Here is a 19,904-nt window from a genome sequence, read left to right as displayed (position 1 = left end):
AGCCAATCTCAAAGAGGGATGAGTAAGGAAGTTTAGTCACTAAGGTATCTATATTCCAGACAGGCAGCTTCAATTTTTAGCTATCGATATTGGAATTAGGAAGGAAAAATGAGGATATTACAAATAACTTGATCGGGGAATTTAAAAAAGAGATATACTAGCTAATACCAAGTCTGATTCATAGGGATTCTACCTTTGTTCCCAAATGAACATGAATAATCTAATAACTAGAAGCTAATCTAAGTCATTCTTACAGCTATTGCCTAGCATGTGAGAGATCCTACATTCTGTACCCAGTGTTGTAAAAACAGCTGCCAATAAGGCCATTCCTCTTCCTAAGATCTCTTTCTTTAACATACAACAATTCAAGCCTAAAGACCAGACCATGCTATGGCCATGATGCCTTATCTTACTTTGTGCAGCCCGGTGACCTTGGGCAGATACTCTACAGAGTATGTCTTGTTCTTGTCACTGTCAGGGGTCACATGTGCCTAGAAAAGATGATTATCAGTTAGAGAAGGTGCAAGGTACAAGTAACTCATGTGTTGTGGGGCTATTTCTGTCCCACAAGAGGTATCAGCAATGAGGCAGCAACAGAAGGGGTATGGGAGGAAACTACCTAGCATAAAGCTAGGACTCTCTCTAGGGACTGTCGAGAAAACACAAAACAGATTCCCTTGATCACTTATTAGTTTGGTGATTATTACAAGCGTAGGAGATGCCAGACCCAGTCGTATGAATCAAAAGTAAAACAGTGAGTAAGTTGGGCAGAGACCCTGCCCCGGAGGGGAAGCCAGACAGTATATTGGTGTATTTAGAAGTTCAGATTGTGCTGTGATAGGAGTAAGACCTAGACCTAGGAAAATAATAATATGCTCAGGCCCTGGGCGAAGACTCAAAGTAGAGGAAAATCAGGACACCTCAATAAACAAGTCCTGTGTCTCATCCAAAGTATCATTTACTTTACTAAACACTGTGTTCTTGTGAATCAATGTATATTGCACTCAAGGCACAGCTCTCAGGCAAGCCTCAGGATCTTTTTGGTGACATTTTGGTTGATAGCTATGAGGACATGAAAATGCAGTCTCTGGTCCTGATATGGTCCAATATGGAGGGAGGTAGTATCCTCCAGCATACCTCTTCTTTGTTTCCTTCTGGGTCCTCAACAAATACCATCACATCTCCTTGCCCAGCACTGATGGTATCTACAGTGAACTTGGCTGGCTGCTTCACCATGTTTCCAGTGGGTTCGATTCCTGTCAGGAGTTTAGACAGTAAATATTAAGTTGGGCCATGCCCTCACACAAACCATTCCCCACTATGTCTTTTTTTCTCTTTTTTCAATGAGTTGAGAGATGGGACCCAACCCTATAGATCTTTGCGGGAGACAGGGCCATGGCAAGAGTAATCAAATAGGTTCAAACTCTTAATTTTCTTACCAATATCCAATTCTAAAATACTCACGAGTTTCAAATAGCGGCACATGCAACACTGAAAACATACATAGTTGGTAGTTAGCAGCAGGGCCTGCCTTTGAGAGGCCATGCAGGAGAAGGAAGGTATATATTTCTTTGAACAACACAGTATATACTTGTAAAAAATTGTACTCAGCTATTATTTGTAATTAGACTTTCACTTTTAAGATAGTTAAGCAAAACTAGATAGACTCAAAGACAAATATCCCATATTTTCTGTCATATGTGGAATCCAGGCTTAGATATAGATGATATGAAAGTAGAAATAAGACTTTGTAGGAAAAGGAGTTTTCAGAAAGAAACAAAAGGGTAATGGAGGTAAAGAAAGACAGACATTGCATGTTTTCTTTAATATGCAGAATCTAGTTGTTAAAAAGTTACTTGAGGGCCCGGGGAAATGGCTCAGCTGTTAAGAGTACTTGTGACTGTTGAGACTGTTCCATTCCCAGCACCCACAAGGTGGTTAACAACCACTTATAGCTCCAGTTTCAAGGGATCTGAAAACCTCTTCTGACTTTCTCAGACACTAAGATTTTGGGGAAGAGGATCAGTGGGGAGAGGGGAGAAAGGGAAGTGCAATGCAGGGGAGAATATGAGCAAAGAACCGTGATTTACATGACGTTTGGTTGGTAGACTGCTTGCACAAAGCCCTGGGCTTGAACCTCAGTACTACCATGCTATGCAGCAAGTCAAATACCAACCTGGGCTACAAAAGACCCTCTCTGAAAGAAAGAATGAATGAAGGAATGAAGGAAGCTATTACTCTGTATACTTGCTGAAGAAAATAATTATTAAAATAGATAATTGAGCAAATTAGAGATAGGCTCCCATATAGGTATAAGAAATGATACTGGAGGAAGCCTCCCACTTCCAGAGGCCAGGCCAGAATTCTGAACCCCAGGTAATACTGTCCCCCACCCTGCACATGTTTGCCCAGCACAACTCCAGCTGCCCCTCTTCTCCTCCAGTCCACATCTCTGATGGAAGCCTTCTACTCCATCTGAGGTCATGCCAATTTCCTGAAAACCAGGTAAGCCATCCTCCCCATCACCCCACCCATTGTCCCACCCATGCCCGCCCAATATAACCCCAACTGCCCCTCCTCTCACTGTCACCACATCCTGGCCCACACCTCTGACAGGTGCCTTTTCTTCCACCAGAGACCAGGCCAGCATCCTGAACCCCAGGTAATAATACTCCCCAACCCCACCTGTACTAGCTCAGCATAACTCCATCTGCCCCTCCTCTCCTTATCACCATTTCCTAGCCCACACCTTTGGGGAAAGCTTTCAACCCCATCAGGGGCCAGGCCAGAATCCTGATCCTCTGAAGCCAAACCAGCATCCTGAACCCCAGAGACCAGGCCAACTCCCTCAAAACCAGGCAGAAGTCTCCTACCCTACTAGAAGCCAGGCCAATATCTGAACCCCAGAGGACCCCCAGCCAGATCAGAGGCCATGCAAATACATAGCCAGAACTTCAGCCCAGAACTTGGGCAGCAACCCCCTGCTCTACCAGGGGGCATTCAGCCCCCAACTCAGGCAGAGACCCTCTACTCAGACACAGGTCATGGGCTTCAAAAGACCAGAGAGGAAACAGAAAACACCCATCCAACAAAGACAAATCCAGAATTGGCACCTATACCTGCAATCAATCCAAATCCAGATGCCTAAACATAAGTGTAAGAACACAAACAACAACACCCAAGGCAATATCAGAGCCCAGCCATCTCTCTGCAGCAAGCCCTGAATACTCCAACATAGTAGAAATACAAGGAAATGATATTAAAACCAACTTTATGATGATGATAGAGGTCCTTAAAGAGGAGATGAAGAACTCCCTTAAAGAAATAGAGGAAAAGATAACCAAAAAAATTGGAGGAAATCAACAAATCCTTTAAAGAATATCATGAAAGCCAAGACAAAACAAAGAAGCAGGTAAAGGAAACTATTCAAGACATGAAAATGAAGGCACAAATTGAAGGAATTCAAGAAATGGAAAATCTGGGTTAGTGAACAGGAGCTACGAATGTAAACATCACCAACAGACTTCAAGAGATGGAAGAGAGAATCTTAGTTGTTGAAGACACACTAGAAGAAAGTCAAAGAAAATACTAGAGCTAAAAATTTCATACCACAAAACATCCAGAAAATCTGGGATACCATGAAAAGACCATACTTAAGAATAATAGGAATAGAAGGAGAAGAATCTAAGCTCAAAATCCAGAAAATACATTTAAAAAAATCACAGAAGAAAATTTCCCTAACCCAAAGAAGGGCATTTCTAAAAAGGTACAAGAAGCTTACAGAACACCAAACAGATAGATCAGAAAACAAAGTGCTCATGTCATATAATCAAAACACTAAATACACAAAACAAAGATTATTAAAAGCTGCAAGGGAAAAAGGCCAAGTAACATAAAGACAGACCTGTAAGAATTACATTTGACTTCTCAATGGAGACTCTTAAAGCCAGAAGAGCCTGGATAGATGCCTTGCAGACTCTAAGAGACCACAGATGCCAGCCCAGACAAATATATCCAGCAAAACTTTCAGTCACCATAGATGGAGAAAACAAAATATTTCATGACAAAGTCAAATTTAAACAATATCTATCCACAAATCCAGCCCTATAGAAGGTACTAAAAGGAAAATTCCAACCCCAAAATGTTAACTATACCCATGTAGGGGCTGGAAAGATGGCTCAGCAGTTAAGAGCACTGGCTGCTTTTCTGAAGGACCTGGGTTCAATTCCCAACACCCACATGACAGCTCACAACTGTCTGTAACTCAAGTTCCAGGGGATCCAACACCCTCACACAGAGATCCCTGTTGATGTCTGTGAGTTCAAAGCCACCCTGGACTATACAAGATTAATCCAGTCTAAAAGAGAAACAGAGCCAGGCAGTGGTGGCACACACCTTTAATCTTAGTACTTGGGAGTCACACATTCCCAAGCATTAGTAAGGTTGAGACAGGAAGTGAAAGGCTAGGCAGAAAAAGGAATTTAAGGAGTCAGGAGTTTGGTGCCCTTTCAGCTGAGGACTCAGGTACATTAAGTCTGAGGATTCTTGGAGACAGGAACTTCCCCTTTCGGCTGAGCAGTTAGTGACGTGAGAAGTGGCTGTGGCTTGTTTCCTCTGTTCTTTCAGCATTTACCCCAATATCTGGCTCTGGGTTTTTATTATAAGACCAATTAGGATTTGTGCTACAACCATGGATTAAAGTTGTATTTCAACAACAGAAACAACAGAAAACCTACAAACTTATGAAAACTGAACAACTCTCTACTGAATTACCACTGGGTCAAAGAAGAAATAAAGACTTCCTAGAATTCAACAAAAATGAATGCGTAACATATCCAAACTTATGGGACACAATGAAAGGTTCACAGCACTAAGTGTCTGCATAAAGAAATTAGAGAATTTTCATACCAGAGACTTAACAGCACCCCTGAAAAGATCTAGAACAAAAAGAAGCAGACACACACCCATGAGGAATAGTCAGCAGGAAATAATGATACTGAAGACTGAAATAAGTGAAACAGAAACAACAAGAACAATACAAAGAATCAATGAAACAAAGAGTTGGTTCTTTGAGAAAATCAACAAGATAGACACACCCTTCTAAAGGCAGAGAGAGAATATATGAATTAACAAAATCAGAAATGTAAAGGGGGATATAACAACAGACACCAAAGAAATCCAAAGAATCATTAGGTTATACTTCAAAAACCTGTATTCCACAAAATTGGAAAATCTAAAAGAAATGGACAATTTTCTCAATAGTTATCACTTACTGAAGTTAAATCAAGACCAGATAAACAATTTAAATAGACCTATATCCTCCAAGACAATAGAAGCAGTCATTAAAAATTTCCCAACCAAAAAAAGTCCAGGGCCAGAAGGTTTTAAGTGTAGAATTCTACCAGACCTTCAAAGAAGAGCTAATATCAACACTCCTCAAATTATTCTACAAAATAGAAACAGAATAAACACCGTCAAATTCATTTTATGAGGCTACTGTCACCCTGATACCAAAACCACACAAAGACTCAACAACAACAACAAAAAAGAGAATTACAGACCAATCTCCCTCATGAACATAGATGCAAAAATACTCAATAAAACACTCACAAACCAAATCTAAGAACACATTAAAAGGATCATCTACTATGATCAAGACCCCTTCATTCCAGAGAGGCAGGGATGGTTCAACATGAAAATGAAACTGAAAAGAAAAAAAAAAAAAAAACAACACATGATCATCTCATTAGATCCTGAAAAAAATCTTTGAGAAAATTCAACACCCCTTCATGATAAAAGTCTTGGAGAGATCATGAATACAAGGGATATACCTAAACAAAAGCAATATACAGCAAGCCTATAGCCAACATCAAATTAAATGGAGAGAAACTCAAAGCAATTCTACTAAAATCAGCAACAAAACAAGGTTGTCTGCTCTTTCAACATCTATTCACTATAGTACTTGAAGACCTGGATAGAGCAATAAGACAACTAAAGGAGATCAAGGGGATACAAATTGGAAAAGAAAAAAGGTACAGTGCCCCTTTCTTCAAAGGCAACTGAACAGACAATGGACCAATGGCTTTTGGTGTGTAGCTGAAATAGTTATTCTTGAAAGAGTTAGGCTGACAGAGTCTAAACTCTCAATGGTAGACTGGCATTTAATAAAAGAGATGAAGCCACCCACAAGCCAAGAAGAATGGACAGCCGAATTCCAAAAACATCAGCAATTTCTAGAATTTAAAATCATGAATCATGACAGAACATTGGTGGAATTCAGGTTTATCTGATACATGGACTACTCTCACTGAATGTGAGGTCAAACTGTAGGCTTTGTGTACATCCTACTTCACAAATGAGTCTGTCAGATACACTAAGCCTATAGGCTGAAGATGATGCCCCAACGTTGCGGAGAAACCTCGGGTGACTGTCCAGGCAGCTGGCTGTTTCTGTCAACTCACATTTTTAAATTTTTTTTTGGAAGTCGCTTATTTGCACTTCCTATTTTACTAGGTAATATTATTTCCTTCTTGGGTCTCTGAGGGAGTTGAAGATTAGATAGTTATAGTTAGTTGAAGTTGATAGTTATAGTTAGTTGAAGATTAGATAGTTATGGTTATCGTTTTCCTTGTTAAGAATTTCAGAAAAGAAACTCACTAAAGAGGTGCAAAGTGTATAAATTTGAAAGACATTATAAGATAGTTTTTTGTTGGTTATACAAGTTAGGATAAAAAGTGAATCAGGTACATTTTGGACTTACCAAATAATGTAGATAATGGAATATTTTCTCTGAGTTTGTCAAATGCAAATGGACTAGACATTGTTGAGGTATTTATTGCTTGTATTTATTTATTGTATATAGTTATTGTACTTATTGTATATAGTTTTTCTTATATAAGTTATAATTTTTTTCTTTTTTCTCTTTATTAGAATAAAAGGGGGAAATGTGCTGAAATGTGATATTTTATTTGTATGTTAATAAATAAAGTTTGCCTGGAGATTAGAGGTCATAGCCATAAACAGAAGTCAGGTGGTGGTAGCACACACCCTTAATCTGATCACATGGCAGGCAGAGTCTCTGGGTGGTCAAGGACGCAGCCAAGCATGGTGACACACGCATTTAACTCCAGTACCAACCATAGAGACCTGGAGGTCTGTATAGACAGGCAGTGATGAGGAAGTGATGTGGCTGGGCTTAGAGTCAATGAGAAGGCAGAACAGGAAGGCAATAAAAGCACAGGTTAGACAGGAAAAAGCTCTCTTGGGAAGCTACGGCATGGTGGTAAGCTAAGGTTAGTCAGTGGCTCTTCGCTATTTTTCTGATCTCTTCGGCTATTACCTCTGTATTTGGCTCTGTGTTTCTTATTTAATAAGACTGTTTAGAAATTCGTCTACAGAAGAAGTCAAAGGATCATTATTTATATATGATATGATAGTGTGTATATATATATATATATATATATATATATATATATATATATATATATATCCCAAATTCTACCAAGGAACTCCTACAGCTGATAAGTAACTTTAGTGAAGTGGTTGGATACAAGATTAACTTAAAAAAAAAAAAAATCAGTAGTCCTATACACAAACAATAAACAAGCTGAGAAAGAAATCAGGGAAACAACACCCTTCACAATAGCCATAATCATATAAAATATCTTAGTGTAACTCTAACCAAGCAAGTGAAAGACCTATTTGACAAGAACTTCAAATCTTTAAAGAAAGAAATTAGAGAAGATATCAGAAGATGGAAAGATCTTCCCATGCTCATGGATCAGTAGGATTAACATAGTAATAACATCCATCCTACCAAAAGCAATCTACAGATTCAATGCAATCCCCAGCAAATTTCCAACACAATTCTTTACAGATCTTGAAAGAACAATACTCAACTTCATATGGACAAACAAACAAACAAACAACCCAGGATAGCTAAAACAATCGCGTATAATAAAAGAACTTCTGAATGTATTACCATTCCAGACTTTAAGCTCTATTACGATCTATAGTAATAAAAACCTCAAGGTATTGGCATAAAAACAGACAGGTGGCTCAAAAAGGAATCAAATTGAAGTCCCAGATGTAAATCTACATACCTATGGATACCAGATTTTTTACAAAGAAGCCAATATTATACTATGGAAAAAAGAAAGCATCTTCAACAAATGGTGTTGGTATAAGTGGATGTAGGCATGTTAAGCAAATAGATTCTATCACTTATCACCCTGCACAAAACTGAAGTCTAAGTGGATCAAAGACCTCAACATAAATCCAGATATACTGAACCTGATATAAGAGAAAGTTGGGAATAGCCTTAAATTAATTGGCACAGGAAGACAACTTCCTGAATAGAACACCAATGGCGCAGACAATATTGACAATTAATAAATATGGTCTCATAAAATTGAAAAGCTTCTGTAAGGCAAAGGACATATCAATAGGACAAAACGACAGCCTACAGAATGGGAAAAGATTTTCACCATCCCCACATTTGATAGAGGGCTGATTTCCAAAATATATAAAGAACTCAAGAAACTAGACATAAAAAAAAAACCTAAACAAATAATCCAGTTAAAAAAATGGGGTACAGATCTAAACAGAAAATTCTCAAAACACTTAAATATTCAGCATCCTTAGCCATTAGGGGAATGCAAATCAAAATGACTCAGATTCCCATATTACACTTATCAGAATGGCTAAGATCAAAAACACAAGTGACAGCTCATGATGGAGAGGATGCAAAGCAAAGGGCATACTCCTCCACTGCTGGTGGGAATGCAAACTTGTACAGCCACTTTGGAAATCAATATGGCTACTTCTCAGAAAAATGGGAATCTATCTATCTCAAGACCCAGCTATACCACTTTTGGACATATACCCAAAGGATGCTCAATCATGCCACAAGGACACTTGCTCAACTATGTTCATAGCAGCTTTATTAATAATAGCCAGAACCTGTAAATGACCTCTACTGAAGAATAGATAAAGAAAATGTAGTAGATTTACACAATCGAGTATTACTCAGCTGTTAAAAACAACAACATTATGAAATTCAAAGGCAGATAGAATGAACTAGAAAAAAAAATCATTCTGAGTGAGGTAACCCCGATCTAGGAAGACAAACATGGTATGTTACTTATAAATGGATATTAGCTGTCAAGTAAAGGATAATCATGCTACTAATCCACAGACCCAGAGAGGCTAGATAATCAGGAGGGCTCAAAGGGGACACTCAGATCTCCCTGGATAGGAGGAATAGAAGAAATTTTATAGGTGGACTGGGGGTGGTGGGGATGGGAACATGAGGGACCAGGTGTGTGTGTGTGTGTGTGTGTGTGTGTGTGTGTGTGTGTGTGTGTGTGTGTGTAGGGGAGTACTGAAAGAGCCCACTGGAAAGAAACGTGGTGTAAGAGAAACTCCCAGGAATCTACAAGGATGACCCCAGCTAAGATTCTTAGCAAAAGGTATCATGTAGCTTGAACTGGCCACCTCCTGTGACCAGGAATGACTACCAGTAGAGGGATTGGGACACCAACCTAGCCACATAACCTTTGATCTACAGTCTGCCAGGTCTACAGGTTGTGCTGGGTAAGTGTGATGCACAAAGTGTGGGAGTGGCCAACCCATGTCTGGTCTGGCCTGAGATGTATGCCATGAGAGTGAGCTCTCCCACCCCTACCCTGACACTGCCTGGGGCACCAGGATCCAGAGGCTGGATGGCCCAGAGACCAAAAATAGAACCAAACACAACTGGAGGGAAAAAAATGCCAATGTAATGATGGGAATGTCATTCTATATGCTGTGAATGTGTGTTGCTTGGATTTGGTTGATAAATAAAACAGTGACTGGCCAGTAGCCAGACAGAAAGTAGAGTATAGGCAGAATGAACAGAAAGGAAAATTCTGGGAACAGGAATGCTGAATCAAGAGTCGCCAGCCAGACACACGCAAAAAAAAATCAAAATGTAAAAACAAAACTAAACAAAGGTACCAAGCCACATGGCTAAACATAAATAAAAATTATGGGTTAATTTAAATGTAAGAGCCAGTCAATAGTTAGCCTGAGCTAATAGCCAAACAGTTTTAATTAATATAAGCCTCTGTGTGTTTACTTGGGTCCAAGTGGCCGCAGGGCCACAGAAGCCAGACAGGACCAAAAAAACTTCAACTACAATGTAATGGTGCCTAGATATTCTGCTACATGCATAGATTGGTGCCTAGTCCAACAGTCATCAGAGAGACTTCATCCATCAACTGGTGAAAACAGATGTAGAGACCCACAGTCAAACATTAGGCCCATCTTGGGGAATCCTGCTGAAAAGAAGGAGGAAGGAGCCAGAGGAGGTTAAGGACATCATAAAAAACACTGAGTCAACTAACCTGGGCTCATAGGAGCTCAAAGAGACTGAACAGACAACCAGGGAGCCTGCATGGAACTGACTCTCTGTATATATGTTACAGTTGTGTAGCTTGGTCTTCTTGTGGGACTCTTAACAGTGGGAGCAAGAGCTGTCTCTCACTCTTTTGTTAACTTTTGGGTCCCTAATCCTCATATGGGGTTGCCCTGTCAAGCCTTAATACAAGGCAAGGTGCTTAGTCTTAATACAACTTGATATGCTATATTTTGTTGATATCCATGAGGTTGCCTCTTTTCTGAAAAGAAATGGAGGAGTGGATGAAGGCGAGGGAGTAAAAGGCAGGTGGGGTAGGAGTGGCTAGGATTGAGGGGAAGGAGGGGAAACTGTCTGGGAAACAAATGAGTAAATAAATAAATAAATAAATAAATAAATAATAAAAATAAACAAGTCTTTCATCAGTATGCCTTAGAAACAGCTGCTTTCCCATGTTAATTCTGACATTATTCATAATAGATAAGATATGTGGATTCTGCCTAGGTGCCCATCTGTGACAGAAACATAAAATGTGGTGTATAGATACAATGGAGTAATGTTCAGTTATAAAGAAAAATGAACCCCCCACCATTTGGGGTAAAAAGAATATATGTGGAGAACATTATGTAAAGCAAAATAAAAATATAAGTACTATATGTTCTTTTTCAAATGTGGAAGTTAGAAAGTACTTATTGATATTAGGAAGGAGCAGTTGGCTGGATAGAAAGAGCTGGGTTGGGTTTGATCAATGCACAATACATACATACATATAATATTACTCTAAACCTACTAATACACATAATCAATGTTAATAAAAATGAAACAATTTGCTAGAGAGATGGCTCCATGGAGAACTTTCTGCTCTTCTAGAGGATCTGATTTCAGTTTCCCAGCACCCATATCAGATGGTTCACAACCACGTGTAGCTCCAAAGGATCTAATGTCCTCTTCTGGTCTCTGTGGGCACCTGAACTCATGTGCACACACCCACAGAAGCACATGATAAAATAAATAAAAGAAATCAACAATTACACTTACAAAGCATACACATTTTTACCCAGTTCCCTCAGTGGTAACAGTGGTACAAAGTGATGATATGATGATTTCACAACCAGAGTACTGAAAATGATAAGGTCAAGATACAAAGCATGCCATAACCACAAGGATCCTTCATGCTACCCTTTTAGGAGTCCCACCCAATTCCCTTTCACTCCACCCTCTTCTTATCCTCGACAACCACTAATCTGCTCTCCATCTCTGTAATTCTACCATTTCAAAAATGTTACATAAACAGAATCATATATTATGCAACCTTACAGCATTGGTCCTTCTCACTGAGAATCCTGTCTATTCATTCAGGCTGCTGCTGCTGCTGCTTTTCACCGATGAGTAATGTTCTATGCTATGCAACTATTTACTCATTCTCCCACTGAGGGTTGTCTGGGTTATCTCCTGTTGTCTGTTATTTTCAAAGCTGTTATAAACATTTAAAGGTAAGTTTTGTGAGAATGTAAGTGTAAAGCAAATATGAAGTTTTATATCAATCTGGACCTGTATCTTCCTCCAAACCTGGCTCCTCACACAGAGTCCAACAACTCCCTATAATGTCCAAGTGATCTCAGAATGGGAATAGCCAGTTCTTGACACAGGGCTCCTAAGCTCCCTGGAATTTCCAGGGTTGATAGTTTTTGGTGGGAATCTCAGTTAGGATTTGTTACCAGAACAAAGCTGGGCTTGAGAATCCAGAAGCATCTGGGTTGGAGGAAACCCATCCCAACTCTCAGGATCCTGTGAACCTCCTGATATAGACCTCTTTTCATTCTCGAATGTATCAGGGCACATGGGTATTCCCTGAGCTCTGTGTGACTGGCTAGGCTAAGCAGGTCACCAGAACCTCTGATTTGGAGCCAAGTAAGACAGAAAAATTGTAAACAACTCCAGGACCCACTACCTTGTAACCAGTGTCTAAAGCTGATTAGAGACTGAGGCTTCAACCTGCAGCTCCTCTGCCAATGCCAGGCGCTGATTTGAGCTGTTCAGCTGCTATTCACAGAACTGGGAAAGCAGTCAGTAGGAAAATCCAGTCAATTTGCTGGGCAGAAACTAAGTATGGGGAGTAGAAGCAAAAGAGCTATTTGTGACTGAGATAGACATGTGCCAATGGGTCCAGGCTTTGTATGTTTGGTGGTAGGTTTTCTTCTTGTTGTTTTCAATTGAGAACATAGGCTCCTTGCTCACTATGGCAGCACTTACATTAAAATTACATAGACTCCCTGGACCAGTTTACACTTACAACAGCAATGTGAGGGTCCAGGCAAGGATTCTCTGTATCCTTACTGGAGTGAGAAATTAGCAGTTTTTACTTTGGCCACTCTGATATTTTATCTCCCAAACCATACACAGATTTTGAGACATAGATTTAAGACTTGAAAGTTTTTTAATTTTGATGAAGTTATTTTTTTTTCCTTTTGTGCTTTTGGTGTCAAATCTAAGAGTTTGTTCCCTAATCCTAGATCCCAATTTCTTTGCTGTTTTTTCCCCTCAAGTGTTTTAGTTATTTGTTGTATATTTAAGTGATTCAGTTTGAGCTAATTTTTGTGTTAAATGTGATTCTATTTTTTTAAATTATTGTTTTCTGTTTATGAGTGTTGGTCTGCATGTATTTCTGTGTACCACATGTGTGTCTCGTACCCATAGAGACCAGAAGAGGGCATTGGAACCTCTGGTACACTACAGACTGTGTGAGCCACCACGTGGGCACTGGGAGTTGAACCCTGATCCTCTGGGAGAGCAATCAATGTCTTAACCATGAGTCATCTCTAGCCCCTTAGTTGTGATGTTTTCTTTCTTTCTTTCTTTCTTTTCTTTTTTTTTTTTTTTTTTTTTTGAGACAGGGTCTAGTTAGCCCTGGAACTCACTTATATGTAAACCAGGCTGGACTTAAACAGATTCCCTTGTTCTCCCCCCTCCCGCCTCCCCTTCCCCCCAGCCCATCCCCCATTCCCACCTCCTCCAGGGCAAAGCCTCCCCCAAGGACTGAGATCAACCTGGTAGACTCAGTCCAGGCAGGTCCAGTCCCCTCCTCCCAGGCTGAGCCAAGTGTCCCTGCATAAAGCCCCAGGTTCCAAACAGCCAGCTTATGCACTGAGCACAGGACCTGGTCCCACTGCCTAGATGCCTCCCAAACAAAACAGATCAAGCCAATCAACTGTCTCACTCATTCAGAGGGCCTGATCCAGTTGGAGGCTCCTCAGCTATTGGTTCATAGTTCATGTGTTTCCATTTGTTGGCTATTTGTCTCTGTGCTTTATCCAACCTTGGTCTCAACAGTTCTCACTTATATACACTTAGAAGAATCTTGTTGTCTTTGTGTGTGTGTTTTGTTTTATGGTGCTAGGAATTGACCTCGCACATGCTAGGAAAGTCTCTGCTGCTGCTGAATTCATTGCTGAAATCTCAATAGAAATTGTGTCTTGTGTCAATACCATAATCTAGGAACAACCAATGTTTCGGTCTTTCCACTTACTCAGATCTTTTCATTATGATTTCTAGATAATAAATCCTATGTGCTTTATTATACTCACACCTATTTTCTTTTCTTTCTATGTGACTGTTAATGGTGTGCCGTTTTAAATTCCAGGACCCACATGTATATTCTACCATGTAACAACAGAACAAACTGTGGCATGTAACTTTGTGCCTTGTCATCTTGCTGAATTTAACTTAGTTAAGGAAAGTTTAATTCAAATTTAATTCTGCTTTGCCCCCCCCCCCCTTTTTTGATAGGGTCTAGTCTTGAAACCTCAGAAAATTGCATGCCTTTGCCTAGGATTAAAAGTGCATGTCACCACATTTGGTTTTTCTCTTTAATTTTTTGAGATGCTTGGTATAGACAACACATTGTCTAAAACAGGGCATTTTGTTTCTGACTGGGCTGTTGTCCATCTTTAACATCCACTTCCTACCTAACATTACCATTCAAACCCCCCTCTCCCTCCCCATATTATGTTGCAAAGAAATGGTAAGAGCAGCCACTCTCTCTGGTGTTCCAGATCTTAAAACACCCAGCCTTTCACCACTAACTAGATATCAGCCAAGAGTTTCTGTGGCAGTTACTGTACTTGAGGAACTTCCTTGAGGAAGTTTGTCTGTCCTTCCCCTTTGCTGAGTCTTATCATGGATGACTGTTGAATTTTGTCAGCTGCTTTTTTTTTATGAGTATGACCATGCATTTTTTATTCACAAACCTGTTGTTATAATATGGTTGATTGTGTTGACAAGTTTTCTAATAGCAGACCAGCTTTATACTGCTAAAAGAAATTCCACATAGTCACAATGTGTGATTCATTTTATATAATTACCCAAATTTATATGGTACTATTTTGTGATGGGTTTTTACATCTATATTCCATTGGTCTCTGTGTTTTTGTTTTGTTTTGGTAATGGCTTTGGTTTTATTATTAGTTTAATAAAGTGGGTCAACTCTGCTTGTTAGTTTTTGTGAATTTGACACAAGCTAGAGTCACTTGGGAAGAGAGAACCTCAACTAAAGAATTGCTTCCTTCGTACTGGCCTCTTTCTGGGCACATCTGTGGGATATGTTGATTAATGATTGATGTGGGATGACCCAACCTACTGTGGGTGGTGTCAACCCTGGGCAGGTGACCCGGGGTTCAATACGAAAGCAGGTTGAACAAGCCATGAAGAGCAAGCCAGTAAGCAATACCCCTCCATGGTCTGCTTCAGCTTCTGCCTCCAGGTTCCAGTTTGATTTTCAGGCTTCCCTCAAAACAGACTATAAAATATAAGCTGAAATAAATCCTTTCTTCCTTCAAGTTGCTTCTGGGTAAGTATTTTACCACAGCAGCAGGAAGCAAAATAGAACAGCAAGTGCTCTCATCCCCTATTTATTTTTAAGACCATAAAATCTGTTCTAATTCTTCTCTAAATGTTTGGTAGAATTCTCTAGTGAAATCATCCACAGCATCTAGGGGTTTGCAGGAGCCTTACAATCTAACAAATTAAATTTCCTGAATGTTTATTATAGACTCATCCAGGTTATTTGGTCGAATTGTGGTAGTCCACTGTAGTTAAGACAGAATTTTGCTTACATATTTCTTTTTCCTGTTATTTGAAGATTTCTTTTTTTTGCACGTTTCTTTTAAAAGGCCATCCTTTCAAGATAGAATTCTGGTGACAAATTCTTTTGCTTTTCCTTTGTCTGAAAGCATAGGGATTTCCCCTGGATAAAAAGGATTGTAGTTAACAACTTTTTTTAAAACAACAACAACAACAACAACAACAACAACAACAACAAAAAAAAACAAAAACCCACTTCCTTCTGACCTCCATGGTTTTGATGAAAAACCTGACATTCTGGTATTTCCTTTGAGCAAGCTTTCAATGTCTCATACCATGCATAAATTTCCATGGTCTTAGCAGGTGTAGTGGCAGACAAGGAATCGAAGCAGTTGGAGATGATGGCAAAAGGCAGTCCTGGATTTACCTAAGTCCCTGTCACAAAGCAAAACACCTTTCATGGTCTTTAGTTTTCTGAAGTGTATCCTGATTGCCTTTTTCACCAAGAGTGCTTCTATTGTATACTCCTTCTGGTGGGTGTTTTCATCTTGTTCATTTATAGTCTTTATAGCCATATATTTCTTTAAGTAGTTTTTAGTCTGCCTTCTTTTTATCCCCTCTCATGTCTCCTTTCATGTGATCATTCACACTTTTGTTTTAGTTCCCACTGGTCCCAGGGACTCTGTTCATTTTTTCCTTTTCCTGTCTTTCATTTAGACTACTGGATCACTTCTCCTGTTCCATTTTCAGTTCACTGGTTCTTCTGTCTTTCTTCTCTGCTACTGAGTACATCCAAAAACTCATTTCAGTTATTATTCTTTGTTTCTTTGTGTGTCCCATTCCCCACCCCAGTTCTAAGATCTTCAGTTGGCTCTATGTCTTCTGGGTGTTTGGGCTTCTGTCTGGGCATTCTATTTCTTTGCTGAGACTGCTGTTTTTTTGTTTCCGTTTATTTCAAGAGTATTTGTAACTGTTGTTGAAGCCTTTTTAAAAATGGCCACTGTATTAGTTATTTTTCTTATTACTCTGCCAAACACCTGACAACAAGAAAGCATTAATTGGCTTACAGTTCAAAAGTTCATCATGGAAGGAAATGAATGTATGGCGGGAGGAGCTGGAGGCTGTGTAGTCAGTAGGTCATATTATATCCACACTTAACAGAGTGGGTACAGGTGTTCATCTCACTTTCTTGTTATTCAGTCTACCAGCAATCTGAGACCATGGAATAGTTTAGGATAGGTTTTCACACCTCAATTACCTAATCTAGAAAATCCTACATAGACTTGCTCAAAAGCTGGTCTGGTAGGTGTTTCCAGATCCCATCCAGTGGAAAGTATTAACTAGCATGGACACTTTAAAGTTGCTGGCAGATAATTTTTACATCTCTATCATCCCACTATTGGTATCAACTATCATTTTCATTTGATTTGAGATTTTGGCTCATGGTGTGACAAGTGATTTTTAATGGTGAAATGTTGCTGTGGGATGTTCTGTATGGCAAATGTGTTGCTCTGATTGGTCAATAAATAAAACACTGATTGGCCAGTGGCTAGGCAGGAAGTACAGGCGGGACTAACAGAGAGGAGAAAAGAAAGAACAGGAAGGCAGAAGGAGTCACTGCCAGCCACCGCCATGACCAGCAGCATGTGAAGATGCCAGTAAACCACGAGCAACGTGGCAAGGTATAGATTTATGGAAATGGATTAATTTAAGCTATAAGAACAGTTAGCAAGAAGCCTGCCATGGCCATACAGTTTGTAAGCAATATAAGTCTCTGTGTTTACTTGGTTGGGTCTGAGCAGCTGTGGGACTAGCAGGTGACAGAGATTTGCCCTGACTGTGTGCCAGGCAGGAAAACTCTAGCTACAAAATGTGGACAATTGGGTTTAATAGGACTCTGGGTCTTACTTAGGTCAACTTTCTGTTGGCTTGTTTTTTTTTAATGATACCACTCCAGCTGGGGAGGAAGTCCAAGATCCGCATTCAACTTCACTGTATTTGAGGTTTTCTCCATGTAGTTTTGGTGCCTGTGCTGGATCTCGCTCTGTAGCCCAGGCTGGTCTTGAACTCACAGAGATCTGTCTGGCTCTGCCTCCTGCCACGGCTGCCCAGGGTGGGGGATCCCCATTTCTAATGGGTTAGGATGTGAGTTTTAGCTCCTCCTCAAGCAGCAGAAGAGGAACAGCTTATAACACAGCTGTTGACATCATCACTACCTTAAAACTATAGTAAAAATTCTGGCTCCATGTTTACTTTCGCTGATAAATGAAGAGGGCAAAGTTTTTTCCTATGGTGTTTGGCTGAACACGGAGCACATACTATGTTGAGGGAGTGTTCTGCCTTGGGGTGGCAAGGATATGGCTCAATGATAGAATATTTGTCTTAGCTTTCATAAAGATACCTCAGTTACGGCACCTCTGTGCCCCCATCCCATTTAAAATAAATGCCTCTGACTTGGAAGGAAACAAAGGGATTAGAAATTGGAAAATGGACTTCCAGATTTTATTTTGTTTTTCCTTTGCTTATATAATGATCAGATCACTAACAACAAGATTTAAGCACACATACATACAACATATAAGCACTTACTCCATCTGACTCTGGCAGTCTGAGAAATAACTTATTTTGCATCTTGTCAATGACTCAGTTAAGTTAGTGTAATGTTCCCTAGCTAACCAGGGCTGGTTGGGAAGTTGAACCACATCCCATACTTTATAAAATTCCAGTAGAGCCATGCTTACCATGTGGAATTAGTCCCTCTAATTATTCAGATAGAGGGTTATACAAGTGCTTCATACAGAAGACAGATGTGTCCATCCATAACACTAACCTTGCAAGGGAGTCTTACACCAAGATCACAAGTCTTCTCTCACCACTCATACTAGGCAACCCAGAGCTCAACAGATAAATCTGCAATTGCTAACTGGCCTGAAAGCGAATCTATTCAACATCCACAAAGCAAAACAAACCCCTGAACCCTCTTAGTATATGGAGTCTTCTCTATTCCTAGTCTGAGTAGCAGAAACATAGTAATGCAGTGTAATTGGCATGACTTCCATCTCACCAAGGAAGAAAGATGTGTCTTACAGCCCCGTTGTGCTTTGACCCCATCACCCAAAATGACCATGTTGCCTTCCTATTCTAAAAACAGAAAAATTAAGCATGGAATCACAATATGGCCCAGCCATTTAATGCCTAGGTACCTCCATGTTCTCAGCAGCATTATTGACAATGGCTAAAAGAACAACACAAATGCCTACAAGTAAATGAGTAAATAAACCAAATACAGCACACCATGGAATATCACCACCCATAAAAAGGAAGGAAATTGTGATATATGCTCTAATGTAAAAACAATCCTGAAAATATGTTAAATGAGGCAAGCTGGACATAAAAGTCACATACTGCATCATTCCATTTCTATGAGATACCTACACAGATTCAAAAACAGAAAAAAAAAAATGGAGGGTGCCAGGAGGAAGGGGAAGAAGAGAATGGAGAGAGAGCTTGTTTAATGAGCATGGTGTTTTACTTTGGAAAGGTGAAAATGCTGTGCAGATGAACAGTGATGGTGATAGTCCTATGACTTGTGGGTGTGCTTAATGTCCCAGGACATTATATTTCTGTGGTGGTATTCTAATTGTACTGAAATGTGATTTTAATTGTATGTTAATAAATAAAGTTGCCGGTGTGTGTGTGTGTGTGTGTGTGTGTGTGTGTGTGTGTGTCAGAGCTATTAGAGCCATAGACAGAGCGTGGCGGTGGTGGCACACACCTTTAATCCCATAGATCTCTGTGTGTTCAGGGATACAGCTAGCATTGGAGACATATACCTTTAAGACCTAGAGGGCTGTACATACAGACGAGGCAGTCATGTATTTGGGTTTACAACCAATGAGAAGGCAGAACAAAAAGACTATGAAAAGACATACACACAGGAAGTAGCTCTCTTTTGGAGAGCTAGGACCACCGCAGGAGGAAGGGTGAGATTTTTAGCTCTGAGCTCTGACCTCTTGGCTTTCCCTTTTACATTGGTTCTGTGTTTCTTATTTAATAAGATGGTTGGTTACATCTAAATATTTCGAATAATGAATTTATCATGATGAAAAGAAAATGTAAAAATAAACCTACACACAAACAAATGAGATGAAAACAGCTTGTTTCTTCCCAGCATTCCCAACACTTAGAGAGAAGGAAATGGGCAATGACTAGCCACATTCCTGAAATAGTGAGCAGTCATTTTCTGGAAGACGGCACCATAAAAGGAAACAATCTCACACTAACAATGAGGAAACTAGACAGCTAGTGATAAGGTTATTACAAACAAGCATTTTATGCCTTGATTAAAGTCAATGCCCTTGTGGGCAGTATGTTGACATGAGAGTCACCTGTAGTTTTTTTTGCATTAAGGAAACATTATCTTTTATCT

At 39.8% G+C, this 19,904-nt stretch overlaps 1 protein-coding gene across 5 annotated transcripts in view; it reads right to left on the bottom strand.

The window, feature by feature from the left end:
- Nucleotides 1-19,904, bottom strand: part of Flnb (filamin B) — a 153,044-nt gene that overhangs the window by 70,366 nt on the left and 62,774 nt on the right. For all 5 annotated transcript variants that reach the window (XM_028853821.2, XM_028853819.2, XM_037208639.1 and 2 more), the window contains exons 5-6: nt 1,138-1,256; nt 414-491 (exon numbers count right to left, since the gene is read on the bottom strand). In XM_028853821.2, coding sequence (XP_028709654.1) covers nt 414-491; nt 1,138-1,256 — 197 coding nt within the window. The remainder of the gene's footprint in view (nt 1-413; nt 492-1,137; nt 1,257-19,904) is intronic.

The sequence above is a fragment of the Peromyscus leucopus genome, chromosome 9 (genome assembly GCF_004664715.2).
Source record: "Peromyscus leucopus breed LL Stock chromosome 9, UCI_PerLeu_2.1, whole genome shotgun sequence".
Lineage (NCBI taxonomy): Eukaryota > Metazoa > Chordata > Mammalia > Rodentia > Cricetidae > Peromyscus > Peromyscus leucopus.
The sequence above is the reverse complement of the archived record's forward strand: the minus strand, read 5'-3'. Positions and strand labels throughout refer to the sequence as shown.